The sequence below is a fragment of the Amaranthus tricolor genome, chromosome 6, assembly GCF_026212465.1.
Source record: "Amaranthus tricolor cultivar Red isolate AtriRed21 chromosome 6, ASM2621246v1, whole genome shotgun sequence".
Taxonomy (NCBI): Eukaryota; Viridiplantae; Streptophyta; class Magnoliopsida; order Caryophyllales; family Amaranthaceae; genus Amaranthus; species Amaranthus tricolor.
In genome coordinates this window covers 26,030,308-26,053,445 of record NC_080052.1, presented here as the reverse complement: position 1 = coordinate 26,053,445, position 23,138 = coordinate 26,030,308, and the positions used below count along the sequence as shown (strand labels likewise).

General features: G+C 30.5%; 2 protein-coding genes across 3 annotated transcripts; both read right to left on the bottom strand.

Moving 5' to 3' along the window:
- Nucleotides 1-333: 333 nt before the first annotated feature.
- Nucleotides 334-3,575, bottom strand: LOC130815245 (membrane protein PM19L-like). Of its 2 annotated transcripts, none has more exons than XM_057681642.1 (5): nucleotides 3,458-3,575; nucleotides 2,708-2,846; nucleotides 2,039-2,219; nucleotides 1,210-1,255; nucleotides 334-730 (listed from the first exon to the last, which is right to left on the bottom strand). In XM_057681642.1, exons 2-5 carry the CDS (start codon nucleotides 2,826-2,828, stop codon nucleotides 644-646), a joined length of 435 nt encoding a protein of 144 aa, XP_057537625.1. In that variant the 5' UTR covers nucleotides 2,829-2,846; nucleotides 3,458-3,575; the 3' UTR covers nucleotides 334-643. The 2 variants fall into 2 exon arrangements, with proteins under 2 accessions (XP_057537625.1, XP_057537623.1); XM_057681640.1 differs by having other exon boundaries at nucleotides 2,708-2,841.
- A 4,088-nt stretch (nucleotides 3,576-7,663) lies between these two features.
- Nucleotides 7,664-19,914, bottom strand: LOC130815045 (uncharacterized). The gene is made up of 10 exons (XM_057681377.1): nucleotides 19,593-19,914; nucleotides 18,235-18,389; nucleotides 18,022-18,156; nucleotides 16,873-16,983; nucleotides 16,380-16,661; nucleotides 15,596-15,795; nucleotides 12,927-13,221; nucleotides 11,305-11,415; nucleotides 9,257-9,445; nucleotides 7,664-8,446 (listed from the first exon to the last, which is right to left on the bottom strand). Exons 1-10 carry the CDS (start codon nucleotides 19,780-19,782, stop codon nucleotides 8,087-8,089), a joined length of 2,028 nt encoding a protein of 675 aa, XP_057537360.1. The 5' UTR covers nucleotides 19,783-19,914; the 3' UTR covers nucleotides 7,664-8,086.
- Between the last annotated feature and the right edge of the window lie 3,224 nt (nucleotides 19,915-23,138).

Genomic DNA, 23,138 nt, shown 5'->3' with positions numbered 1-23,138 from the left:
TTAAACTATGGTACATTAGTATTACTACTTATTTATAATAGTCATTATTCGAATTACTATTGACAAATACAAGTAATGAAATTATAATACATTCTACTCAATGTGATATTCTTATTTCGATTAATAATAATAAAAAAATTATAAAAGGTCTGGTTGGATATATTGGGTTAGCAAGAGAGTCTATTTTGTTTTTAAATAAGGTTTGGTCTAATCTATTTCATTTTAATTTCATCCAAATCCAATCCTTATCCGACTTATTATACAGATTTGGTCATTATTGAGTACGAAAATGTTAGTAAAAACTTTGAAATCTTAATAGATAGTATACATGCGTCTATACAAATACTTTTAGTACAAGAATCAACAAACGAATACATAGATTACAATTACACATGAGTACATGACGTAGTTATATACATACAATGAAATAATCTAATTTTTAAAATGGAAGCAAAATATGCACACCACATGCCATGAAGCCATGACCCTACAATCAGTTATTTAGATTTTGTACACAAATCACAATAATAAAAAATATTTTTTAATTATAGGCCAAATTGAAGGTAAGAAAAGTCTGAGAATTGAATTTAGAATTTTATTATAAAGTAGTACGTATTCTAACTGAAATAAGATCATCCTCTAATTACCCTCTCTTGATTGCTCCATGAATGGCTCCAATGTACAAAAGCATCGTGCCACTTAATATTATGATGAATGCCTCCAATGCTTTCTGCATAATCACAACATATTAACTTATCAGCAACAATCTCAAAGGGATTAAGCGGGTAATTTTTAAATTGATACCTGATCTCACATAATTAAAGGTGTTTTACAAATAATTTTTTGGCCAACTAGCTTATTAGCCAGTTATTTAACTTGGTTTTCGGCTTGTTGTTTGGATTTCTTTTACATCTGCTTTTATAAAAAAAAAAATTACTATGAGTAGTTTTTCCTTATTTAATTTTTTATATTTTTTCATTATAAATAAACACCTAATAGTTTGCAAATTCTCCTTTATTCCATTTAATTAGCTACATAACATGAACATTTAAAGAGATTATTTCTTTTAAAAAATATCTTATAAATAAATGGCTTATGTAGACGATTTAAGTAAAGCCAATGAAGTATATTTGAAGTTGCTTTTATTCAATCCATTAAGTACAAAAGTAAAGAAGGAAAAGAGCATTTAGAAATAGGGTGAAAAATTACCAGGTGCTCGCTGTCTGTGTGGAGCCTAATATGTTTTGAAGCAAAGCTGTACACGCAAAAGTCTTGTCAGTTTCATATTATTTAACTTTATAATTAGCAATAAGATGACACATATTTCCTTAATCTCTTTATTTATTAGATAATTATTTTTTAAATTAATTGTCATTCTGATGTCAGAGTATAGCCCTTATAGGATGATGTGTTTAACTTGCAACTATTGGCATCCTCTCAAGTATTGTTTGATTGTTTGGTTGTTGACACTAAAAGATGATAATAAGAATGACTTATATTGTAAATTTTTATAAAAAAAATATATAATAATCTTGATAAGAAAATTTTGATCATAAAGTTCCTTTTAGTAATTTTTTATTACCACTTACTATCACATTTTTAAATAATAATTCATTTGAATGAATTTTTTTATGAAATAAATAAGATAATTTTTCATTATCATTCTCCCCGTTTAATAGCTATTACTAAACAAATCATCATTATTGTAGCACAAAACTAAACAAATTTGAAATAGAAAAATTGAGAGGTGTTTGCCAAACACCTGATGGTGTGATTGATTGATCGACTAATATTATTAACTGATTTGACCAACTAATATTGAACAGACTGCTAGGATCAACACTTAGTTCAGATAATTGATTCATATTTCATAACAAAAAAATTAGCTTACCAACTAATTTATCAAACACTTAGATCAAATAATTTGACCACCTAACCATCTAATTATACCAAATAAGTTAAATTTTCTTGATAAATTATTTTGTCAAACACGTTCATCAGATAGTAAAACAAAAGTGAGGATGGGGCTTCAACTTACCCCAAAGCAAGCACGGTAAGACCCCAAGCAATGGCGGCAGCGACGGCAGCGGCAGGCAAACTATCAGGACCCCAATAGGTTACATGATTTAACCCAAACAAGCAAGATACTGCCCCAACCACTCCCGCCACTAACGAGAATATTATCAAGTATAGAGTTGCTCCGTTTTGTCCTCCGCCAACTATCAATCCAATTACACATAAAATAATTAATTAATTACCATTTAAACAACAACAAATACAAAAGTTTCATTTATCTCTCTGAATTTGCTACTAAAAATGCACAAATTGTTGTGTGAGACGCTTTTAATATATAAAGCGAATGGCCTAACTTGTTGGGATGGTTTATCCCATATTGACAAATTGAAGATGGAGTGCATACTTTATAAATTATTAAAATCCTTCTTTCAATTGCCATATGATTTTGAAATTTTATTTATCTCTTTAGCTTATAAAATGTGTGCAACTTGTGTGTTTCCTGTTAGTATGTTGTCTTTTACAATAAGTCCAATCTAATTCAACACAATTAACATAATTATTAGCATATTAACTCTTCGTTTTGAAGTTATCTGACCGAGGAACTAGATATTAAAAGAGATATTTTTCTCACAACATATTACTTTTAGTAGCAAATTTTAAACAACGAAAGAGTATGGGACAAAAAAGGTACCCGTTCCGTAGTTGATGATTCGATTCATAGCCCAACCACTTAAGCCCAATACAACTCCATACATGCACAAGTTTAGGAATAACAAGAAGGATGCTGCTGGCCTTAACTGCTTGTTCACCATTATTAGCTCTTTTCTTTACTAAAAAAAAAGAAAAATGTTAGTCATTAGAATTCAATTAATAGAATTCAACATAGTATTAATAAATACTACTAATTATAATAATCCAATTAATAAATGTCAAAAAAATATCCAATTAATAAATGTCCAAAAAAACAAACTCAAATAAAAGATTAAACTGATAATTAAAGTCATATCAATTAGGATATATATCACATATATATTATATCACACACTCACACCTCTTTCACGTGAGAGCTACTTGAACTAGTGTAAATGCAACATTTGTTAAATATTTGACTTAAAAATGAAGTGGATTATATTTGACTCAACCACTGTTGAAGCTGATGGTTGAAATCTTATGATATATTATATACTTTATTACGAATTAACTCATCAATTAAAAATTTAAATAGATAGTTGCAGCTTCAAAATACGTTATATACTCTAAATAAATCATTTATAACATTTCATGCGAATTAATTCTAACCATCCGTTAGTTTAATTTTTTAATTGGAATGATTTCTAGCTTGATATATTTCTAATACATTGCATACACACTTATAACATAACATAAAAAAAAAAAATAAAAAAATAAAAAAAAAACATGCGTATATATCATCATTAATTACCTGAAAGAATTTCCAAGGTTGTATAAGCAATTAGTTTAATACAAATGAATATAAAGCAATCAATCCTTGGCTTAGCTATATATAAAAGAACGAAGGTGTAATCACACCCTAACACCTATATATAATTAAAGGCAATAGGAACTAAGTAAGGGATGATAATATATTATGGCTTTATGAAAAGTGCTTGTAATTAAATTTACTAATACTTTATTAGGAAATTAGCATCTTAAATCTAAAGAAATGGTATCCAAATTGAAGAAGCTAGTTTAAGTTTCTAGAACAAGTCCTACTACTTTTTAATAAAATATAGTATTAAGTGTTGTAAGCGTAAGTACACAGCAAATGAGGTGTCATTCAGTCAACTTCATTTCTTAATCGTGTATCCTTTTTATCTGCAAAATAGGCATTGTATCCTTATTAGTTGTACAATTGATCAAAGTACACCTGGTCCGATTTAATTTAATTTAAAAATAAAATTAAAAATTTTCAAATAAGACCGTTTAAACCTTGATCGAATTAGATCATGACAATCTAGTCTTGTCTGGTCTAATCTATAGTTTTTAACTTTTAAAATTGGAAAAATTACTCAGAATAATTCAACTTTTTACTGAATTTTCCAAAAATAACCCCAACTATATAGGTAAATTGCTAAGAATGCTTCAAGGTAACCTTTTATCTATACAATAAGTCATCTTGCATAAAAAAAAAAGTAACTACAAATAATTAAATTATAAAAAAATAAAAAAATGAAATCAAGTAAGTTTATTTTTTATTTTAACTTTAAATTTTTAATATTTATGATTCTATTTTTCTTTTTTTAGCTATTAATCTGTAAAAATTAGTCACTATTTAGGCAATAATGAACCTTAAAGTTGGGATTATTCATAGTTGATCAAAAGTTTAAATTATTGTAGAAAAATCAATAATACATTGGATTATTTTAGGTAATTTTTCCTTCAATATTTTTCTAATTTAATATATTTATTTATACAAAAATTTCACATATATATTTAAGTATAATATTTTGTAATCAATTAATTGCATAATATAATTCAACAAAATGATGATGAAGGAAGAAATTGATGGAGTAGGTTTGATATTGTTAGAGCAAAAAAGACAGGTAAATTTGTAAGAGCTTGATAGGTTGAAGAGATCAACTCACTACACATTGACATAGTTATTGGGTTTGGGCTACTTAGAGATCAAGATATCATCTTATCTGTTCTGTCACCTGTGTAGCAACTGTCCTTGCTTGTTAACACCAACAAGTAAGCCACACCACCAATTATTAGATGCTTTTAATTTTTTAATCTTGTGTTTTTATAATATTTTTTCGTCCCACTTTATTTATTATATCAAAAATTCATTTAGTTCTCATTGGAATTAAATTTGCTAATTTCCTTGGAACTAAACAAATATTGTTTGATAGGCCTTAAGAATTTTAAATTAACATGAAAATTTGAAAATTATCAAGAGGTTCCCTTATAATTTTAAATTTTAATGTTAATTGGTAATTAAATACAATTTATTTTAATATTTACTAAAAAGTTCATATTTCTATGCTAGTTAATATCAATTAAAAAACTCGATTATGTGGTTTTTACTTCTAAAACACAATAATAAAGCTTAATTTACTATATTTTACCGTCCTACTTAATTTACTATATTAAAAATTCGTTTGGATGTCATTGGAAATAAATTGTGCTAATTTCCTTGAATTAAACAATATTACTTGATTGGCCCTAAGAATTTTAAATTAACACGAAAATTTGTAATTATCAAAAGGTACCATGGTGATTAAATATCTACGAGTTGTAGAAATGAACTTCTCTTAAAATTTTAAATTTTCATGTTAATTGGTAATTAAATACAATTATTTTAACATTTACTAAAAAGTTGTTTCTATCCAAGTTAATATCAACCAAGAAACTCACTTATGTGGATCGAAAACACAATGGTAAAGCTCGATATAATACTCTTCGCCTTTTGTTTGTTTATCTGCGTTTTTATAAAAAGCAGTAGTTTTAGGGGGTGTTTGGTATAGTAATTGTAATGGAAAGGAAAATGAAACCAATAAAAGTGATGTAAGTAAACTAATAGTGTTACTTTAAAATTTTGTTTGGTAAGTATTGTAACATTCGTCTTTTTTTTTAAATAATAATAATAATAATAATAATAATAATAAATAATACAGTAATGATAATTCTATAAAAAAATTTAAAAAAAAAAACAAATTTCTGAAATTTAAAAATAAAAAATTAAAATAACTCCTCATTAACAAATAACTTTCCACTTCTCCCTCTAAATCTTATAACTAACCTCACTTACCTACTATAAATTAAACAAATTACCCTTAATCCATTTATATTATTACGCACACTTTCTTTTTCTCCTACAAATTACTTCCTCCATCTTCCAATTGCTTAAAATTTAATCAAGAAAAGGCAAGATTTTGATATTAAAGGTATGTAATTTCAACTCTTTATAATATTGTTCTACCAATTTCAATCCAAATTACACATTTTGTATTTGATAAAAAAAAAGTCTTTTAATTTATTTATTTCAATGGGTTGATCGGGGTATTAAATTTGAGATATATTATTTTCTCGTGTAGACAGCGAATTCGTAGACAGAGATTATTAGGAGCGTACGTTGTCTAGGATCGCGTGACAAGGTAATTCTCAATGTCCATCTATTTAGGACTATCCCATTAATATTATGTGCTAAGTGATAATTAATGTGTTTAAATAGAATGCATGATTTTATATGACATTATTTTGTATGATATTATGTTTTATATATTCTCAAATTATATCTACTATTATTTTTGTCAAACTTGAATTTATAATTACTATTTTGATAAAATTTATATTATTATTTTGATAACGAAATTAGATACGATTTAATTTGAAAGAGAAATTCTTATAATATTATTATTTTGATGAAAGTTATATTATTATTTTAATAATGATTTTAAATGCGATTGAATTTGGGGGGGAAAATATTATGACATTAATATTGCAATTGAATATTCTTGAGATATATTTTTCTTGGGAAAGCCTATGATCATAAAATAAAACGTATAATGTATGTTTGATTAATGTTTGTGTGCACGCGACTAACTATCAAAATATATTAAATCACGTAAAGTGCAACACGAGGGAAATGAAGCTCTTATATTTGTTGTGATCCAAGTATAAGGGTGATGAACAGGTTGTCCTGTTTGGTTAGTATAGCTGCCGACATGTATTATTATTTCTGATACTTGATACGATGTCTGGTCTTCCTTCTATTTGTTGTGATCCAAGTAGAAGGGTTGTGCACACTAGGGTTCTCTGAGATTACTCTCTGGCCTTGAATTATTTGGGGTGACGACCTCTTGATGAAGTAGGTATAGGGGTAAAGCCTCAGCCTACTGGCGTTCCCGTTCCCTCAAATTAAAAATTGATTATGTGTTTGTCATTATTAAATATCAAATTAATAAATTGGTTTATGTGATATTATATATATTGTTTTCACAAATTGTTTTTCTTAAACTCAGCTATATATTATTTTCCAAAATTATTTTCAACTCAAATTATATTTTATTTTCTTAAATTATTTTCAAACTTAATCGTTTTACGAAATAGAGTTGAAATTACTCAATTTTCTGATTTTGGGAGTTTTTCCCTTGTTTTTCTTACATTCTTATGTTGCAGGTTATTGATTGCGTGGGAATGTGGAGTGAGGATCACTTAAAAAACATAGCTTTTATTAGAGTCGTATTTCATTTTAAATTTTACCTTAAGTTGTTTAAATTTTATATGGACATAGATTGCGTTTCAGTTTTTTCCCACGTTGTAGGACCCTTTGTTGGATTTAAAATTATTAAGTTATTTCTTAGTCGTTAAGCTTTACATTTATTTTATTAGAAATAGATGTGGCGATAACACTCCCATGAGTAGGTTTTGGTTCATGTTTTTGATGAAAGGTGTTTTCAAAAGTTCGACCTATTTTGAGCGTGTTATTAGTATACTAAGAAACGAAAACAAACCAATAAACTTTTATTTCATTGGATCATTAGCGGTAACAAAGTAACGTAATCCATTACCGCTTGATAATCCATTCCATTTCTTTTTATGTCAAACAAACAAATAGTAATAGTATCCATTTTTTATTTCCATTTCCATCTTAAAATTTTACCAAAACAAACACTCTCTTAATATATTGTCAAATTTAGAATGCTCCATCACATTTCTTTAATTTAATATAACTCAACATAGATTCAATATTCATATTCCACTAATATTCATACATCTTTGATAATAAATTTTAAAACTCAATATCTCTAAATAAATATCGTACAAAATTATAAAAATCGTATAATAAAAAATAATATTTTAAAATAAATTTAACAAAATTTCACAAGAATTTAACAGATGGTACAAAATTTTACGGTAATTTCTTCTTCAATTTTTTTTCTGATTAAGTTCTCAGAAGTCCTTTTTGTTACCGTAATTGTACTTTTAATTTCTGGGCCCTAACTCCTAGCCCACCCCCAGGACCGACACTGTAACTACCAACTTCAACTAGGGTTACTATACATTCTACAAAATCTCTATAATGTACAGAATGAAAAGCTGTCATAGCTTAACATATTACTGGCTCGGTAATCTCCATATGACAAGCATTGTCTAATGAGCACACATTCAGTAACCTCCGAAGCGAACAACCAAACTCGTAGGAGTTTGGATGAGACGGAATAACCTCTACCCACTCCTTGTTAATCAACTCAACGTGCGAATGAGACTTCAAGACAGCGGAAAATGGTAGTTTCTCCGTCTGTTTAACCAGTTTCTGCATAGACTTCACGGGCAGTATTACATGGAAGTTACCCTCGAACTCATACGCTTCTTCAAAAGTCAGAATTCCGATGTCTGATGCTTGTGAATGTACATAGCCTAGAAAAACAGGGTTTCCACAAAACGATCTTTGGTTGATGCAGCACACCTAAAGAATCCCCAGTGTGAATCAACACGTTAGAACTGATAAATAAAACATTCATATCTCAATGCTATTAAGCGGCACCAAGAAAGTTTCCAAAAAAGTATATTTTGAACAAAGTAGGACAAACGAGACCAATCAAGCATCTCCAAAGATCCCATGTAATCCATTCTCCATTTATGCAATATATGCCAAGCGAGAGTAGAAGAAACACCGTACAAAAACTCAAAAGAAATTGAAAAATAGCGGAAACCAAGTGACAGCTTGCAAGTACATAAAATTGCAAGTTGCAACAACAAAGGGTTTGTTTGATGTTGGCCAATTCAGTTGGTTGATTTAACCGGCTAGAAGGGTTGACTGTTTTTGTTGACTTTTAAGCTACTTGAATAAAACAATTGCTTATAGAGATGTTTGGTACAATTAAGTATTGGTTATTGGTTGTTTCTTGAATAAAAAGTGGGTCAACAAGCCAAAAGTCAATGCATAAACTGTTCATTTTGGCTTAAACGCTACTAACCAAACAACTTTTTTTTGGCTGTTTGACCAACCAAACGGCCGATGTCAAACAAGGCCCAAGTCCAAACGAACCCAGAGTGTGATGGACCAATGGTATAAAGCTTATACCCATTCAGCATGAAAGTTTTTTTAAGGACGGTGTCACAAGAAACTATATAGAAATAGTAGGAAAGTGAACAATAGTTCTTGAAGATACCACAACGGAAATATTCGGAAGACAGGCATTTTATAGCTCACTTTGAACGATAGAACAGGCTGCAGGTAATGCTGACTCAAAAACTAGAACAGCAAATGAATTACCTCTATATATTCCACCCCTGATTCAATAAGATCTTCTAGAACATTATTCAATGAGAGTGCACTTATTGTCCCGCCAAATCCAATGGGTGATTGGTGTATTTCCCAAGGTGATTTCATCAGTACTTTGTTCTTTTGTTCTACTGCAGAGCTGCTAACAACTGGGAGTTTCTCCTCTGCTACGAATTTAACCTGTTTTAATGATAGAAACATTAGAAACAAACCGGCAATTAAAACAGTAATATAAATTTCTGCATAATTACCCGTTATAACTCAAAAGTTGTTTTACTTTTTTGATCGAGAGTAGGGAGGGGAATTCATCTATCTTGTACATAGTGACGATCGAATTCTTATCACAATGGTGAAACGAAAAGTCTTCAACCACTATGTCAACTCATGATTCTCTATAAGTTGTTAAAAGTACCTTTGATAATATATGTTGTTAAAAAAAGTATTTCCATGTATACAAATTACAAACATCGATTGACAAGTATTATCTACAAAAATCTTCCAAAACACTTGTATGGCGTTTGGTTATGTAATTTGCAATCTACGTAACAAGTTTAATGACCATTTTTATCCTACTGAGATCATTTATTTTACATTTGTCATCAAACTTATTAAGTAGATTTCCTAACCAAATTACTATATACAAATTAATGTGAAATTACAGCATATATCTGACACCACAAATCTTGCTTAGGTGGGAGTTTAGGTGAGAGTCACTTGATGACACTGAACCGGGGTAATGGAATGTTGTTGTCTACTCACACCACAAGATATGAGACCCAACAACTAGAAGAAAATTTCATGACCATAGTGCAAAAAAAGGTCGACATTATATCATATCAACTCCATCGAAAAGTTTTTCGAATTTACCAAATCGATATAAAAAGTGCAAAACAACTGTATTTTAGTACTCAAGACTTCCAATTTATTCCATCAAAGGTTGATCTTGTATCTCTTCAGAATAGAAATTCCTATAGAAGGTCGTGATCTCCTTCCCTATCTCATCGTCCTCTCGGATTATCTGATTGTTTTCTCCCTCAGCATCCTTGTTCCTTGATGTAATTCTTCTTTTGTCTACCTTTTACAACTCTAAAAACGAATTTAAAGCTCATATCTCATTAGTCATTCCTTAACCCATGTAACCTTTATCTTCTGCTACATTTGTCTGTTTTCATATTTTCTAAGAGGTTTGTTGAGTTTGTTCTTCAACCTCTCCCTCGTTCTGATTTCATCAGGAAAAAGTATATCATCTACTTCCTTAAACCTAGCTCACCAATCGTCTCTTGAAGAATCTTCTGATAACAATTTTCTTGGAAGGGGAAATTTTTCCAGGGATCTGCCCCATAAAAACATGGTAATAATTAACTTGTCCCCTCCCCTCCCCCCCCCCCCCCACACACACCTCAGAGAAACATTTAACCCCCTGGACTTCCATCATGCTACCACTTTTTAACAACACTGTCAGCCCATCGTTAACTCCTCAACTCCTCCAAAAAAAAGCCTCTTTTTTGGTCTTGCATCCTCCAATATTATGTAGTTAATCACCACCCTGACTGAATTCGACCTAGCTGTCATCTTACCCAGTCCTTGTTCCTCCTTTACTGTATCTTTACTGAGGTAGAATCATTCAATGACTCATTTTTTAGAAAAGCGGAAAGTGAAGCTATATAAAAAAAGGTAATGATCACAAAATATTGAAGAGAAAACTTTTTCACCTCAAATGCTTCTTGTAATAATTCCAACCCCTCCCATCCCCAAGGGAAATAAAATCCTGGACTGCAACCAAGGCAGCCTTGAGGGATATTAAACGGTTAGAAAAATCTCATCGAGATATCATCGGTATTAATATCACTATTTTCTAGCTGATTCTAATGAAGAGAACTTAACAGGCAGGTCTACATCAACTATCTAAATCACAGGAAATCCAGCATATAAAAAAAAAAGCATTCAAGGGCAATGATTGCGTAAAAATTGTTGTTAACCTTAAACTAGGTGCGCAAAACCGCAAACTAAAAAATTAAACACAGTATAAAAAGACGAACCTTTTCTGGATTGAAATTAAAGTAGTCATGACTAGTGAATAACTGTTCAAGTCCTTGAATTTCCTCACTTGGTGAGATTACAATTATTGATATGGATTCACGCTGTTCAGCCTGCAACAAACATTTATTACTCTTAGAAGAGATTGTTTCATCAAGCACCTCCTAAAACAATATTAATTATAAACAGCTCCATGCAAATACTACAAAAGCGGTAGAGAAGTATATGTTTAGGAGGTCAAATGGGAAACAATCCAATTGACACATGCTTTTTGGTTTCGACGAATATCTGAAAATAATATACCTAAAATCATTGTAAGCTACTTGGGGAATCAATGAACAGTTTCAGGCCTTAGATTCCAGTTACTTTGTTCAGCATTTGGGACAGCTTACTCTCAAATGAAGGTATGAAATTCTGATAAATTGCAGGGATGTGGAAACTGCACTATCTTGAAAAGCTTTTGTAAATAAAACCCATCAAAGAAATAACAAAACTTTCCTTTCTGTGAAAAATCAGCTAAAACAATCTACTATTGTATTGCCATTATGTTATATTGAGGCCAAGGTTGAGTTCAACAATCAGAAATGTGTTCTACTTTACCCTAGATATTCCTTTACTAATTTCAAATGATCTGTTTCTCCAACTTACAGTTCTTCCCCTAATGTCATGCTACAAATATATTAGTAAAATTTTACAGCAAAGCGAAGTTAACAATTGTAGCATTTCCCGTGTTAACATTTTCGCTTCATTTCTATGATCTATATTCTATATAGTGGAAACATCAACTGGAGGAGCAGTTATTTTCTGACGTATTATCATGTCAAGATTGACTGTAGTCAAGTACTTCTCTAATGATTTGGTAAGAGTCGGTAAATTAGTCTCAACTGCATCTGAAAATATAGATTGAGATATAGGACCATAGGTGATAGGAGTGCCATTGCCATAACTAATGTCCCGGGCTTCCCTACGGCATCCCTTTAATTCCAACCGGGTTGAGAAATTCAAATTAGATTTTAGCATAGATTTTGCTGCTACCATCAGAAACATCCAGCAGCCAGTTTAGTGTCACATGATTCGCTAATCTCCTCCTGATGGAAAAAAAAAGTGAATTATGGATGCAGTTAAAAGTTGGCAAATATTACACTGAATTCCAGTTAAAAGGGACCATGCTAATCTCCATGGTGTTTCAGAATTCAGACACTCCTGAGAGTAAGATGCAGTAATAATAGATAACCAAGAACAATCACGTGAACCAAAAAGACAATTTGCATCTTTGATCTAGACCTATGATAATCACTTGCAATATAAATTGGCAGCAGCAGTTTTATATTTTTAAAAGTTAGGAACTAGGCATTTTTTAGATTCAACGACAACAATGTTTAAGCCTTAATTTCCACATATGGGGTCCAGCGTCAACTACATAAACAAAACAAATCAACAAGAGATATTGAACGTCTAAAAGAGCTAATAATAAAGGATGAAGAAATAACAAATATCACATACACGTAACAATATCATGTAGTAAAAGCAGCAAAAGATCAATCGAGATAGAGTCGGAAAACAAATCTAAACAAAAATAAATTATCATACAAACAATATGAGGAGAAACACCAAAAAAGGTCACCTGTATAAATTTTTGCTCATCTGAAAGCAAATTCTCAAAGTGAGAAATGGTTGGATTTTCAACTGTTTCGAGGTCCACATGACTTGATTCAAAGTACTTCTCTGGATTTTTGTCGTTCACTACTAAGACAGAAGCGAATTTTCCTTCAGATATTAGCTGAACTCCAGTTTTCCTTAACTCAGGATACGCATCAAGCTTCTCTTCACTTATGTTGGAGAGGTAGCATTCTGATATTTTCAAAGAATTGCCAAATGTCCATGTGGCAACATCTGGCATGGTATTCGCTATGTCATGCCTATAAATAACATGAAGATGATTTCATGAAACAAGTAAAGGAACTTTCCAGAAAACTCCTATATTTTCTTTATCTTATTTAGTAAAAAGAATAATGCAGAAAAAGGGTAGAGTCTAATATAGAGGTCAAAGAGAAATCAAGAATGCACTAGAATTCTCTCTCGCGTAAGTAAACAAGGACTCCCATAGAGAACAGGCCTAATTATAACATCTAGCAAAGCATCGGCCTTAAGGGAAAAGTACTCTCAGATACATTGTCAATGCTTCAAACATTTTAAATTTTAACTCACAACAAAGTACAGTAAAATTCCACAAACCTGTGTTACCACAGTTCAGCAGAATGGCATATAGCATATATATTCTTGAACTTTGTAGTGTAGAGATAACAGATACATTGTCAGTCAGCTAGCAATACATCTTAAACTCACAGCTAGCTGGAAATATTTTTAGAATATATTGGTTGTTGCATTACCTCCCAAGTACCAACTAGTAAGTAGTAACAGAATTGCAAGAGTCGAGATTGTCCTATACTTTAAATTGAAGTAGCTACCACTAGGGGTGTTCAATTCAGATATTACCAATCAAAATTTTTGGTTATCTAAAAAATCTGGATCAGCAAAAGCTTGTTCCAAACCACATTCAGAGAACAGAATATCTGTTATTTATTTGTTCAGTAGTTAGATTAAAAATTAGGAAAAACTGATATTAATAATTTATACTTTTGTCCATCGTCTCAAAATAAATCCAACTATGGGTTAACTCAAAATAATCATACTATAATGGAAACATTCTTTTGATAATTCAGATTATGTTTATACTGAAAAAAGTGGTAGTAGTTGAGAAAAAACATTCTTTCGCATTATTAAGAGAAGGTTATGCTAATAGTATAAATTATTTTGAGCTAACTAATAGGAGGGTTTATTTTTAGACGATGGAAAAAAGTTTGGATTATTAATAGGAAAAATTACCATGAATAATACAATCTTTTGCTTATTTTCCTACAATAATACCAACTTTTGATTAACCATGAATAATACCAACTTTGGGGGTGTTTCCCTAGAATATCCCTAACATGTTAAAAATCAAATTATAGGAGATTATGTGACAAAAAAATTAGTAAATTAGCTAATAAACTAAATTTGAAAATATTCTAGGAAAAGACCCCCTAAGTTGGCGTTATTCATGGTTAATCAAAAGGTGATATTATTGTAGGAAAATTAACGAAAGATTGTATTATTCACGGTAATTTTTCCTTATTAATATCAATTTTTCCTAAAAAAAATAATAATGTTGAATAGAATTTCCCACATGTGTCAGCAATTTTTCTAACTTATCTTTATACTATCAAAGATTCATTTACAAACACGGAGGCATTAACAGACAGCATATGCCATGGGACTTCACCTTGTATAACCTTGTCAACTCATCCATAACCACTTTATAAAGCTGCATACGCTTAATGTAGCCCAATCATATTGAATTTTCTTCATACATTTATACACAGCTGATAACTTTTGTTATTCATATCCTTAACAATATCCATATTTATGTCACTATGTGTGCAAGACTACCCTTTTGGTTCTGCTTATATTATGTACCTTAATACCTGGTCATGAGCCTTTCAACATTTAATAAAAACCGTAAATCAATATGTTGTTAGTTTCTTACAGAATAATGTGGAGTTGTCAAGAGCCTTTTCTGCCACCAAACTAATTCTCTAGCACAGTAATCAAACACCTACCCTTTCCCATGTAAAATAGTGTGACTCATAAAAATAATCCCTTAAAGTATTAACACTCACGTGCATCTCCATTATTCTTCTAAGCTGGCTGTACACATGTAAATCCACAACAAATAGCAGTTGCAAACCACTTAGCAATGCATATGGCCAAAACTCTTTCATAGTGCAGTCACTATGCTGGATCAAGATTGAAACTTAATACTTTGATTAGCAATAAAGTAATTTTCATTCCTCAGGTGTTTTGTAGGTTCTATATATTTACTTTGATAAGATCTTTTAACCATTCAACACCAAGCTTGCCCAAACATTGTCTTATACTTAATGACCAGCAATTTGAGGGTAAACAATTTACAAGGTAACAGATGGCTTCAAATAAGACACAAGCTACCATATTTCCAAAAACTATGTCTGAGAAGCATGTTCATTCTTTACTCCTTGAAGGTGAATCACCCTATTTATAGAAAAATAAATAAGATACTAACACATTAAGTCATAAAGTAAGCATCATATTTATGACCCATCCAGCCTCTAGCAACAACAGAAATTAGAAAGTGACTCCAAGAAATTGTCAACTGGTTAAAATATGAATAATCACTTCAAAAAAAATATATATGAATAAGAAGTTCAAACTCACCCATTAATGGGCTTTTCAATAGCTTGTAGTGCCTGCTGAAGCAAGTTTGAATTTACACTGATAATCTGCCTAGAAAGTAGGTTCCTTTGGGATTTTTCTCCATATCGTAATCCATGAAAGATGTGTTGCTGCTCCAACTCCGACAATTTCTTTTTTGCAGAAACAAGGAGTCTTTGGATCTTCTTTCTTTCCCTCCATTCCTATAAAAAAGAAAATACATATAACAGAAGTGTAAATTTGCATGATAATTGCTAATACCCCAATATTCAACTTCCATAAGTGCAAGTGCCAACACTGATACGCAAGTTGTAATTTGAAAAGACAATAATCCCCATCAGACATAATTATCAACTAAAAAAAGATGTATATGATAGCAACAAGCATTGGCAAAGCCACAAGGGAGGGCTGGCAGGGCTGGCCCCCGCAACCTCCCCTTGTGGTTCATTTCTTTTAAGTTTGGCCTACTAGTAAAATTAACTATTAATATTTCATGGAGCTAGATGATCAACTCTTCTTAGTAGCACTTTCTTAATGATAATTGTGCTTCATATATGTTTGGCCTCCTTATTTTTATTTTTTGGCTTCTCCCCTAGCAACAAGATTGAGAGAATTATGATTTAAAGAAAGTTTGGCACATGAAAAAATTATCTTTTACAGGCAAGTTAACATTTTGGTTCGGGCAAGAGGACGGCTTAGTCATTAGGCTCTCTTTATTTCTTCAGCCACTTTACAAACCTAAAAACTAAAAAAAAGGAAAGAAAAAAAAAGAAGACAAATTACTCACAATTACGCGCCTTTCTTTCTTGGATATCACATTTGAGCGCAAATTTAACTCAAGAAGTCCCTTTGGAGGAGTAATATGCATTTCTCTTTTGTCCATGTTAACTTCAGGAACTATTGCTTCAACAAATGGGATCCAAACAAGATGGCCAGAGTCAGATTTATTTGATTTCTGTTGCAAACTTCCACGTGGAGATCCGGTGGATTCTTCAAGCAATACATGTAAGAGATCATTTCCACCACTATTAAAGACATTAACGACAGTGCCCACTGCTTCACCTGTGTCCTAGAAAAAATAAGATTCCATCAACAGCCTTCAAAGGATTCACGTGTAAAACCTGTATTGCAGGCAAACAATAGTAAATGTGTTCGGATTTACAAACTTTACAAGAGCAGACTCGGCATATAGTAAAACAGTTTAGGCTTTCCACCAGATTCAAAAATTGTATCACCATGTTATATAAGATAAGGCTATAAAGACAACAGAAAACTCAAACCTGAAGAATAACTCTCATGCCAACAAGATCACGACTATAATATTCATCTTCCTCCAACTCAGGCCTGTCAACAGTCCTCACAAGAAAAGTTGATCCGACAAGCTGTCGAGCCTGAAATCAATACAGGTTAAGAAAAACTACATAAGACAAGAAAATGAAGACCAAAAAAAAAAAAAGATGAGAAAAGGTGTGGAGAGAAATGAGCTACATCATCATTCATTGTATATTTGTATGTATAGAACAGATCAAGTTATTTTATGAAATACAGCCATGAACTTCACCATAAAAATATACAAAGCCAACACCTTACAGCAAGTTGATGAAGATGACATGTAATGATTTATTAACTTTGATGAGTGTGGATTTTGTAAACACTTTTCTTTTTTCCGCACAAATTTTAAAAGTTACTTTACTAAGTTAACAAACATTAGCATATTACTAATCAGATTATTATGATACAGATGTAAGATAGTGTTCGGGAACAGAACAAGTAATTCATTTCAAATTATAGATTTCAATTATAGTATCACAAATGAGGATATTAGAATTTTTTTATTTGCCAAATACTTGATTAGATTGTGTCAAATTCTCAACTTTGGCTACTTTCATAAGTAAAGGTGAGACCGGCTCAAATCTTTATTTGAATTTTTTGCTTTGCCAAATACTAAATTTGAGCCAATTTTATATTTCTAAATAAAATCATGGCTTCCAAACAAAATAGTAGAATTATATGAGGATATTAGATTGTGTCTTCATCTCCAAAATGTGTTAAGGCCAAAAACATCCCCAATATGCTTCATTTGTTTTGAATTTTCGATGAAAATGGAATTCTATATCTATAGTGAACTTTTAAAAAAGGTTTTATGCAATTGCTGATAGTGAATATCCATAATACTGTCATTATTTTGTTAGACTACTTTCTAGCCACTTTCACGGTTTAGGTCACGCATGTTATGCAAATTCTATATTTTATCCAGAAAATAAATAGAAATATCACTCTTGTACACAAATGAAAGTACAATTCTTGTTTTATGCAATAGGGTTCAAGTCCTTATTTTCTGATTGAAAAATCTTCTACTGTTTTCAACAATATGACTGGAGAAATTAGTGGGATAGATGGGAAAAATAAATGCAATTTTCACTTCAAACCTCATCTACACTGTCAAAGCCACTCAATTTAACTATCCAACTCTTATTTCCTGGATGGCCTCGTCCACCCTCGAGCTCAACTTCAAGAAGTTCCTCTCTTCCAGAAATTCTTTGCCGCAACCATCTTTTTCCTGGCTGAAAACAAGAATGGTAAAACTTGTGTAAGTGAAAAAAACGAAGTCATAGATTTCAAGCTAACAGGACTATCAATACCGTCGCAAAGCGCAAGTCAGGAAAATCAGTGTTATGCTTCACGCGAACCTCTCCGTGAAGCCCATGTACATCAGATACATAGCCAATCTCAACAAACTCTGAATCTCCATTACTTGTCTGCACAATTTCTCCAGCAGCTGATGTAGACGTAAGAGCTGAGAAAGGGATCATAGAATAATTGTGAGTAATATCATATGGTTTAGTATTTCATATATAGAACCTCTTCATAGGCTGATACGAGGGTTTTGAAAAGGTGGAAGATTTCATGATTTCAAAAGTGGTTTCGGAACATCCCACACTATTAGGATGGAGCAGAAGAAAGCACACATAGATATCCTCAGTGAACGAAAAACCAAATTATCAACTAGGTCTATTTCAACATTTGAACATATTTTGATCTGACATTTTTTTGTGCAATTAAGGCCATCATTAGTAAACTAAAAAGCTTCTAGGAACTTTTTATTCAAGTTTTTTTATAGAGCTTCCTCATTTATATCTCCTTGGGCGTTACCTAGTTCGCCACATTTATTTGTAACTCACCCAATATGGCCCAAAATGGCCTAAACTTTGCTTGGTTCTTACGAAGTCAACAACCATGAGTCCATAGTCATGTCCATTACCACAAATCCACAATCAAGTTGGGTAAAAGACCATCATCTATACATTCAGGGGCGTGTTTCATATGAACCTTTTAGGTTCAAATAAGGGATTGAATTAACTATTTCTATTACCTAGGGTTTCCAAATTGTTAACACTCACTTCTGACTAGAAACCAATTTCCTTTTCTTTGATTCTTCTCTCCCATTCTTCTCTCCCTAACATGTCTTTACACAAAACAAGTAAACAACTAATAATAATACACTTAACATCAATCTTATCCCCCTTTACGCATATACTTTCCAAACATAGTCATTTCTCATGCCAAACACCCCCGTATAGTTTACATCCATATGGAACATATAATAAGTGATAACTATGTCTACTTTTACATCTACTCTATACAAAACCAAAAATTATTATCCTTTTAGTCGCACAGAAATTGAGCAAATAACTACACTCATATCCGCCACTCTAATTAGAAAAATTAAGCATGATTCTCATGAAACCACCAAAATCTGAAAAAACCATTTCTCCTTCTTATCAATACAATAAACCCCTCTTATTATAATCTTCTTGTATATTTTATTCCTTCAATTTATATGTGTATGCTGAACATTTTCCTCACATACATCATTCAATACATAAAACTTTTATCACTCAAAGTTTATAATTCACAATTTCATCTCATAATTCACAAACAAAACAACCCAGAAACATGAACAATAACTTTTAATAAAGTAAAGCAGAAATTCAAGTACCAGTGGCGTAAAGGGAAGGAATTCTGAGACCAAGAGAAGCTTGAACGATAGCAGAAGACGAAGAGGGATTTAAAAATAGGGATGCAGTATGAAAAGGTTTGATTAGTGAGGGATAATGTGAAGATTTTGGCGCAGAGCAGCTGGAATTTGAAGAGCATAATAGAGAAGAGGAGCTATGAATTATCATCATCCTCTGTAAGAACTCACCACTGAGAGGCGAAGACGTTTGTGTTTGGTTAAATGTTGCTTCTTGAAGTTATCCAAATAATTGTTCATTCGAATGATCGAGTCATTTTTATTTTTAAATCGCAAGAGAATTAAGTTAATTACAAATTTGTTTTATAGTTTAAACGGTGTCATACAACCCTAAATGTAACAAAGTATATTAAGGATCTTCTTCAATATAAAAGTATATTATTAAAATTTTAAATTTTTTCTTATACTTCCTCCATTCTGAAATACTTGCTACATTTCGTTTTGGGCACTATTTATCGTTCAAGCTTATTTTGTATATTTCAAGTGGGATCTTGTTCGAATTGTGTAATCGTATACTTTAATAATATTAACTTTTTATAATTTTAGAAGTGCATAAGTCAACATATAAAATGAACAAAATAACATATTAAATTGCGTAAAAAGTCAAATGTAGTTACATTTTCCAACATTAAATAACGCAGGTATACCATTTCCTAGACTAAATTATTTAGCTTTAAAAGTAAACAAATATGATAACGACATAACATCTTAATATAATCATCTATTTTTTATAACATAACATTCACATCCACATCTTAGTTTTATCACTTTAATGGCAACACATGACAAAAAAAAAAAGGAAAGAACAAATTGATCATAATAGAAATACGTTACACCGTATCCTTTGTCTGTAATAGATTTATAATTGACACGAACATTAAAAAATTGATGAGGATCACAAAATTATGTAAGTAGCATTAAAGTGAAAAGAGAAAATAAAAGATGTGTGTATAAGAATTAATTAAATTCAGATGGTTTTGGCATGTGTAGAGAAAGACGTTTGACGTCCCCGTTAGGGGAATTGAAAGCATCATAGTGGAGGGTAAGACAAGTCAATGAAAACATAAGAGAATGTAGAAAGAATAAATAAAAAATGACTTGCATGATCTAAACATCTATGAGGACATGACCAAAGGATAGCGGTAATTAGAGGTGTTTTATTAATGTCTTAGAGTATTGATACTCTTGCGCTTACTAGTTAGTGTTCTCGTTTTTGCCTTTGCCTTTTTACATACCATTTTTTTATTTGTTTCTACCTAGTTATTATTATTTATTATATATATTTTATTTACTTTTATGTTTTTAACCACTAGAGTTTTTTCCAAGAATTCATCTGTGGATCTATCTCGAGTCAAGGGACTATTTGACCGCACTCTCCTTTATAGGTATGAGTTGTTGTCTTCATTCCCCCCGACCTTAATCATAATTTTCTATGAGCGAGATACACATAGTAAAATGATGATGATGAGAACATTACCCAAAATTTACAAATGTAAAAGAACATACAAAAATAGAAAGTGACAATTTTTTAGAAACATAATATATTAAACTAGTATAAAAACTCGTGCAATCACGAATTTTGGTATGAAATATATAAAACTATAATTTCAAAGAATAATAGAAGTATATATTATTATGATTAAATTTATCGAAATTCGAATACATGATTTTTAAAACAAAAAATAGATATTGATTCTTAAAAAATTATTTATCACATATATCACTTTTTTTATTTTATTAAACGTATCAAGTTCTAGGTTAGACATATAGAATTCTTATAATAAATTATAAAATACTTTGCCTAATTTAGCTTCAATTTATTAAAAAAACAAATTTTAAATAGGTAAATATTTTCATGAAATCAACTATTAGCCACTTAAATAATTTTATTTGTCAAGGTTATCTAAGGATGACATTTGGCATTTTTCAATATTTTTATTATTATGTATATATTTTTCAAGACTTCTTAAGGATAATATTTGTCATTTTCCAACATTTTTATTAATATGTATATATGATTAATATATATGATTTTTCAATACTCCCTAAAGGTAATATTTGTTATTTTTCAACATTTTTATTAATATGTATAGACAAAGTAAATACTAATAAAAATACAAAAATCTCCCACCGATAAACCAAAATAAATCAATGCACAATAACTTGCTAAAGTTTAACATCAATAATAATAATAATAACTTCAGTGATTTTTGATGTATAAAGCCCAGGGGAAAAGAGAAAAGCGTGTTAATTGATCAAATTTTAAACTTGGAATAGAGGGATAGAAATAATCACAAATTCTTAATTGAGATTGTAGACGCGTCTTAAATGAGTCAGTTTATTATTACTTAGAAAAAAAACTATCAGAAAAACGCGCACTATGTAATTCTATTTGGAGTTGGTGTTATAATTTATTGAAGTTGGTATTATAATCTGTTAGAGTTGGTATTATAACTTATTAAATTTGGTATCTCCAAATAGGTTATAATACCAACTTTAATATGTTATAACACCAACTCCAAATACCAACTTTAATAGGTTATAATACCAACTTTAATAGGTTGTAACACCAACTCCAAATAGGATCAAACGCAAACGTCAAATTTTTTAGGTTTTTTTCTTTTTTTTTTAATGTTAGGTCTAAGTCTGAAGAGCCGTCTCTTATGAAAACGATCTCTCCGAAAAGGCAGTGAAAAAATATTCAATGTGGGCAAAGTCAAGCGGAAATATAGAATAAAATTTAATCATTTTCTTTCTCCTTCTCTTTCTAACTCATTTTCTCTTATTAATCATTTTTTTCTCTTTACACCCATTATGAGTTTCATCTTAGTCATTTCGTATCTAGAAGTTATAAACAATAATTTCATTTTAGATGTTAAATTTGTAGACGAAGACTAATAAAAGCGTATGTTAATATTCTAGACTCATTTCACAAGGTAATTCTCAATATCGATTTTTTGTATAATGAGATTAATAATTTTGTTTTATATTATAGGAGTATATTATTATTTAAATTATGGTATATTTAATATCATTTTCTTTACTACTAATTATAATTCATATTATTACTTTTTTAATGACGAATTTAAATGCGTTTAAATTTAAGAAAGAAATATTTATGATATTAATTTATATTGCTATCAATTGATGTTAAAATGGTAATTTGGCAAATGAGATTAAAATTGGATATTTTAGAGATTTTTTTTATTGAAAAATTTTATGAACATAAAATAAAATATATAATATATGTTGGATTATATGATTTTATGTTCACAATTAATTACTAAAATATATTAAATCACAGTTCAAAAAATATATTAAATTACTTAAAGTGGAAGTTGAAGCTCTTATACATGTTGTGATTAAAGTATAAGGGGGTTGAACAGGTTGGCCTATTTGGTTAGTATAGTTGCCCACGTGTTTTATTTCTGATACCTAATATGATTTCTGGTCTTCTTTTATTTGTTTTGATACAAGTAGCAGGGGTGGGTGTACACACTAGGGTTACAT

Excerpts from the sequence above, each read along its gene's own strand:
- LOC130815245 (XM_057681642.1), bottom strand. The coding sequence starts at position 2,828 with ATGGTGAACAAGCAGTTAAGGCCAGCAGCATCCTTCTTGTTATTCCTA. Across the intron at positions 1,256-2,038 it reads CTTACCGTGCTTGCTTTGGG|CTTTGCTTCAAAACATATTA; the intron begins GTAAGTTGAAGC and ends TTGCGTGTACAG. Across the intron at positions 731-1,209 it reads ACACAGACAGCGAGCACCTG|AAAGCATTGGAGGCATTCAT; the intron begins GTAATTTTTCAC and ends GTGATTATGCAG.
- LOC130815045 (XM_057681377.1), bottom strand. The coding sequence starts at position 19,782 with ATGATGATAATTCATAGCTCCTCTTCTCTATTATGCTCTTCAAATTCC. Across the intron at positions 16,662-16,872 it reads GCATGAGAGTTATTCTTCAG|GACACAGGTGAAGCAGTGGG; the intron begins GTTTGAGTTTTC and ends TATTTTTTCTAG. Across the intron at positions 9,446-11,304 it reads TTAATTTCAATCCAGAAAAG|GTTAAATTCGTAGCAGAGGA; the intron begins GTTCGTCTTTTT and ends TCATTAAAACAG.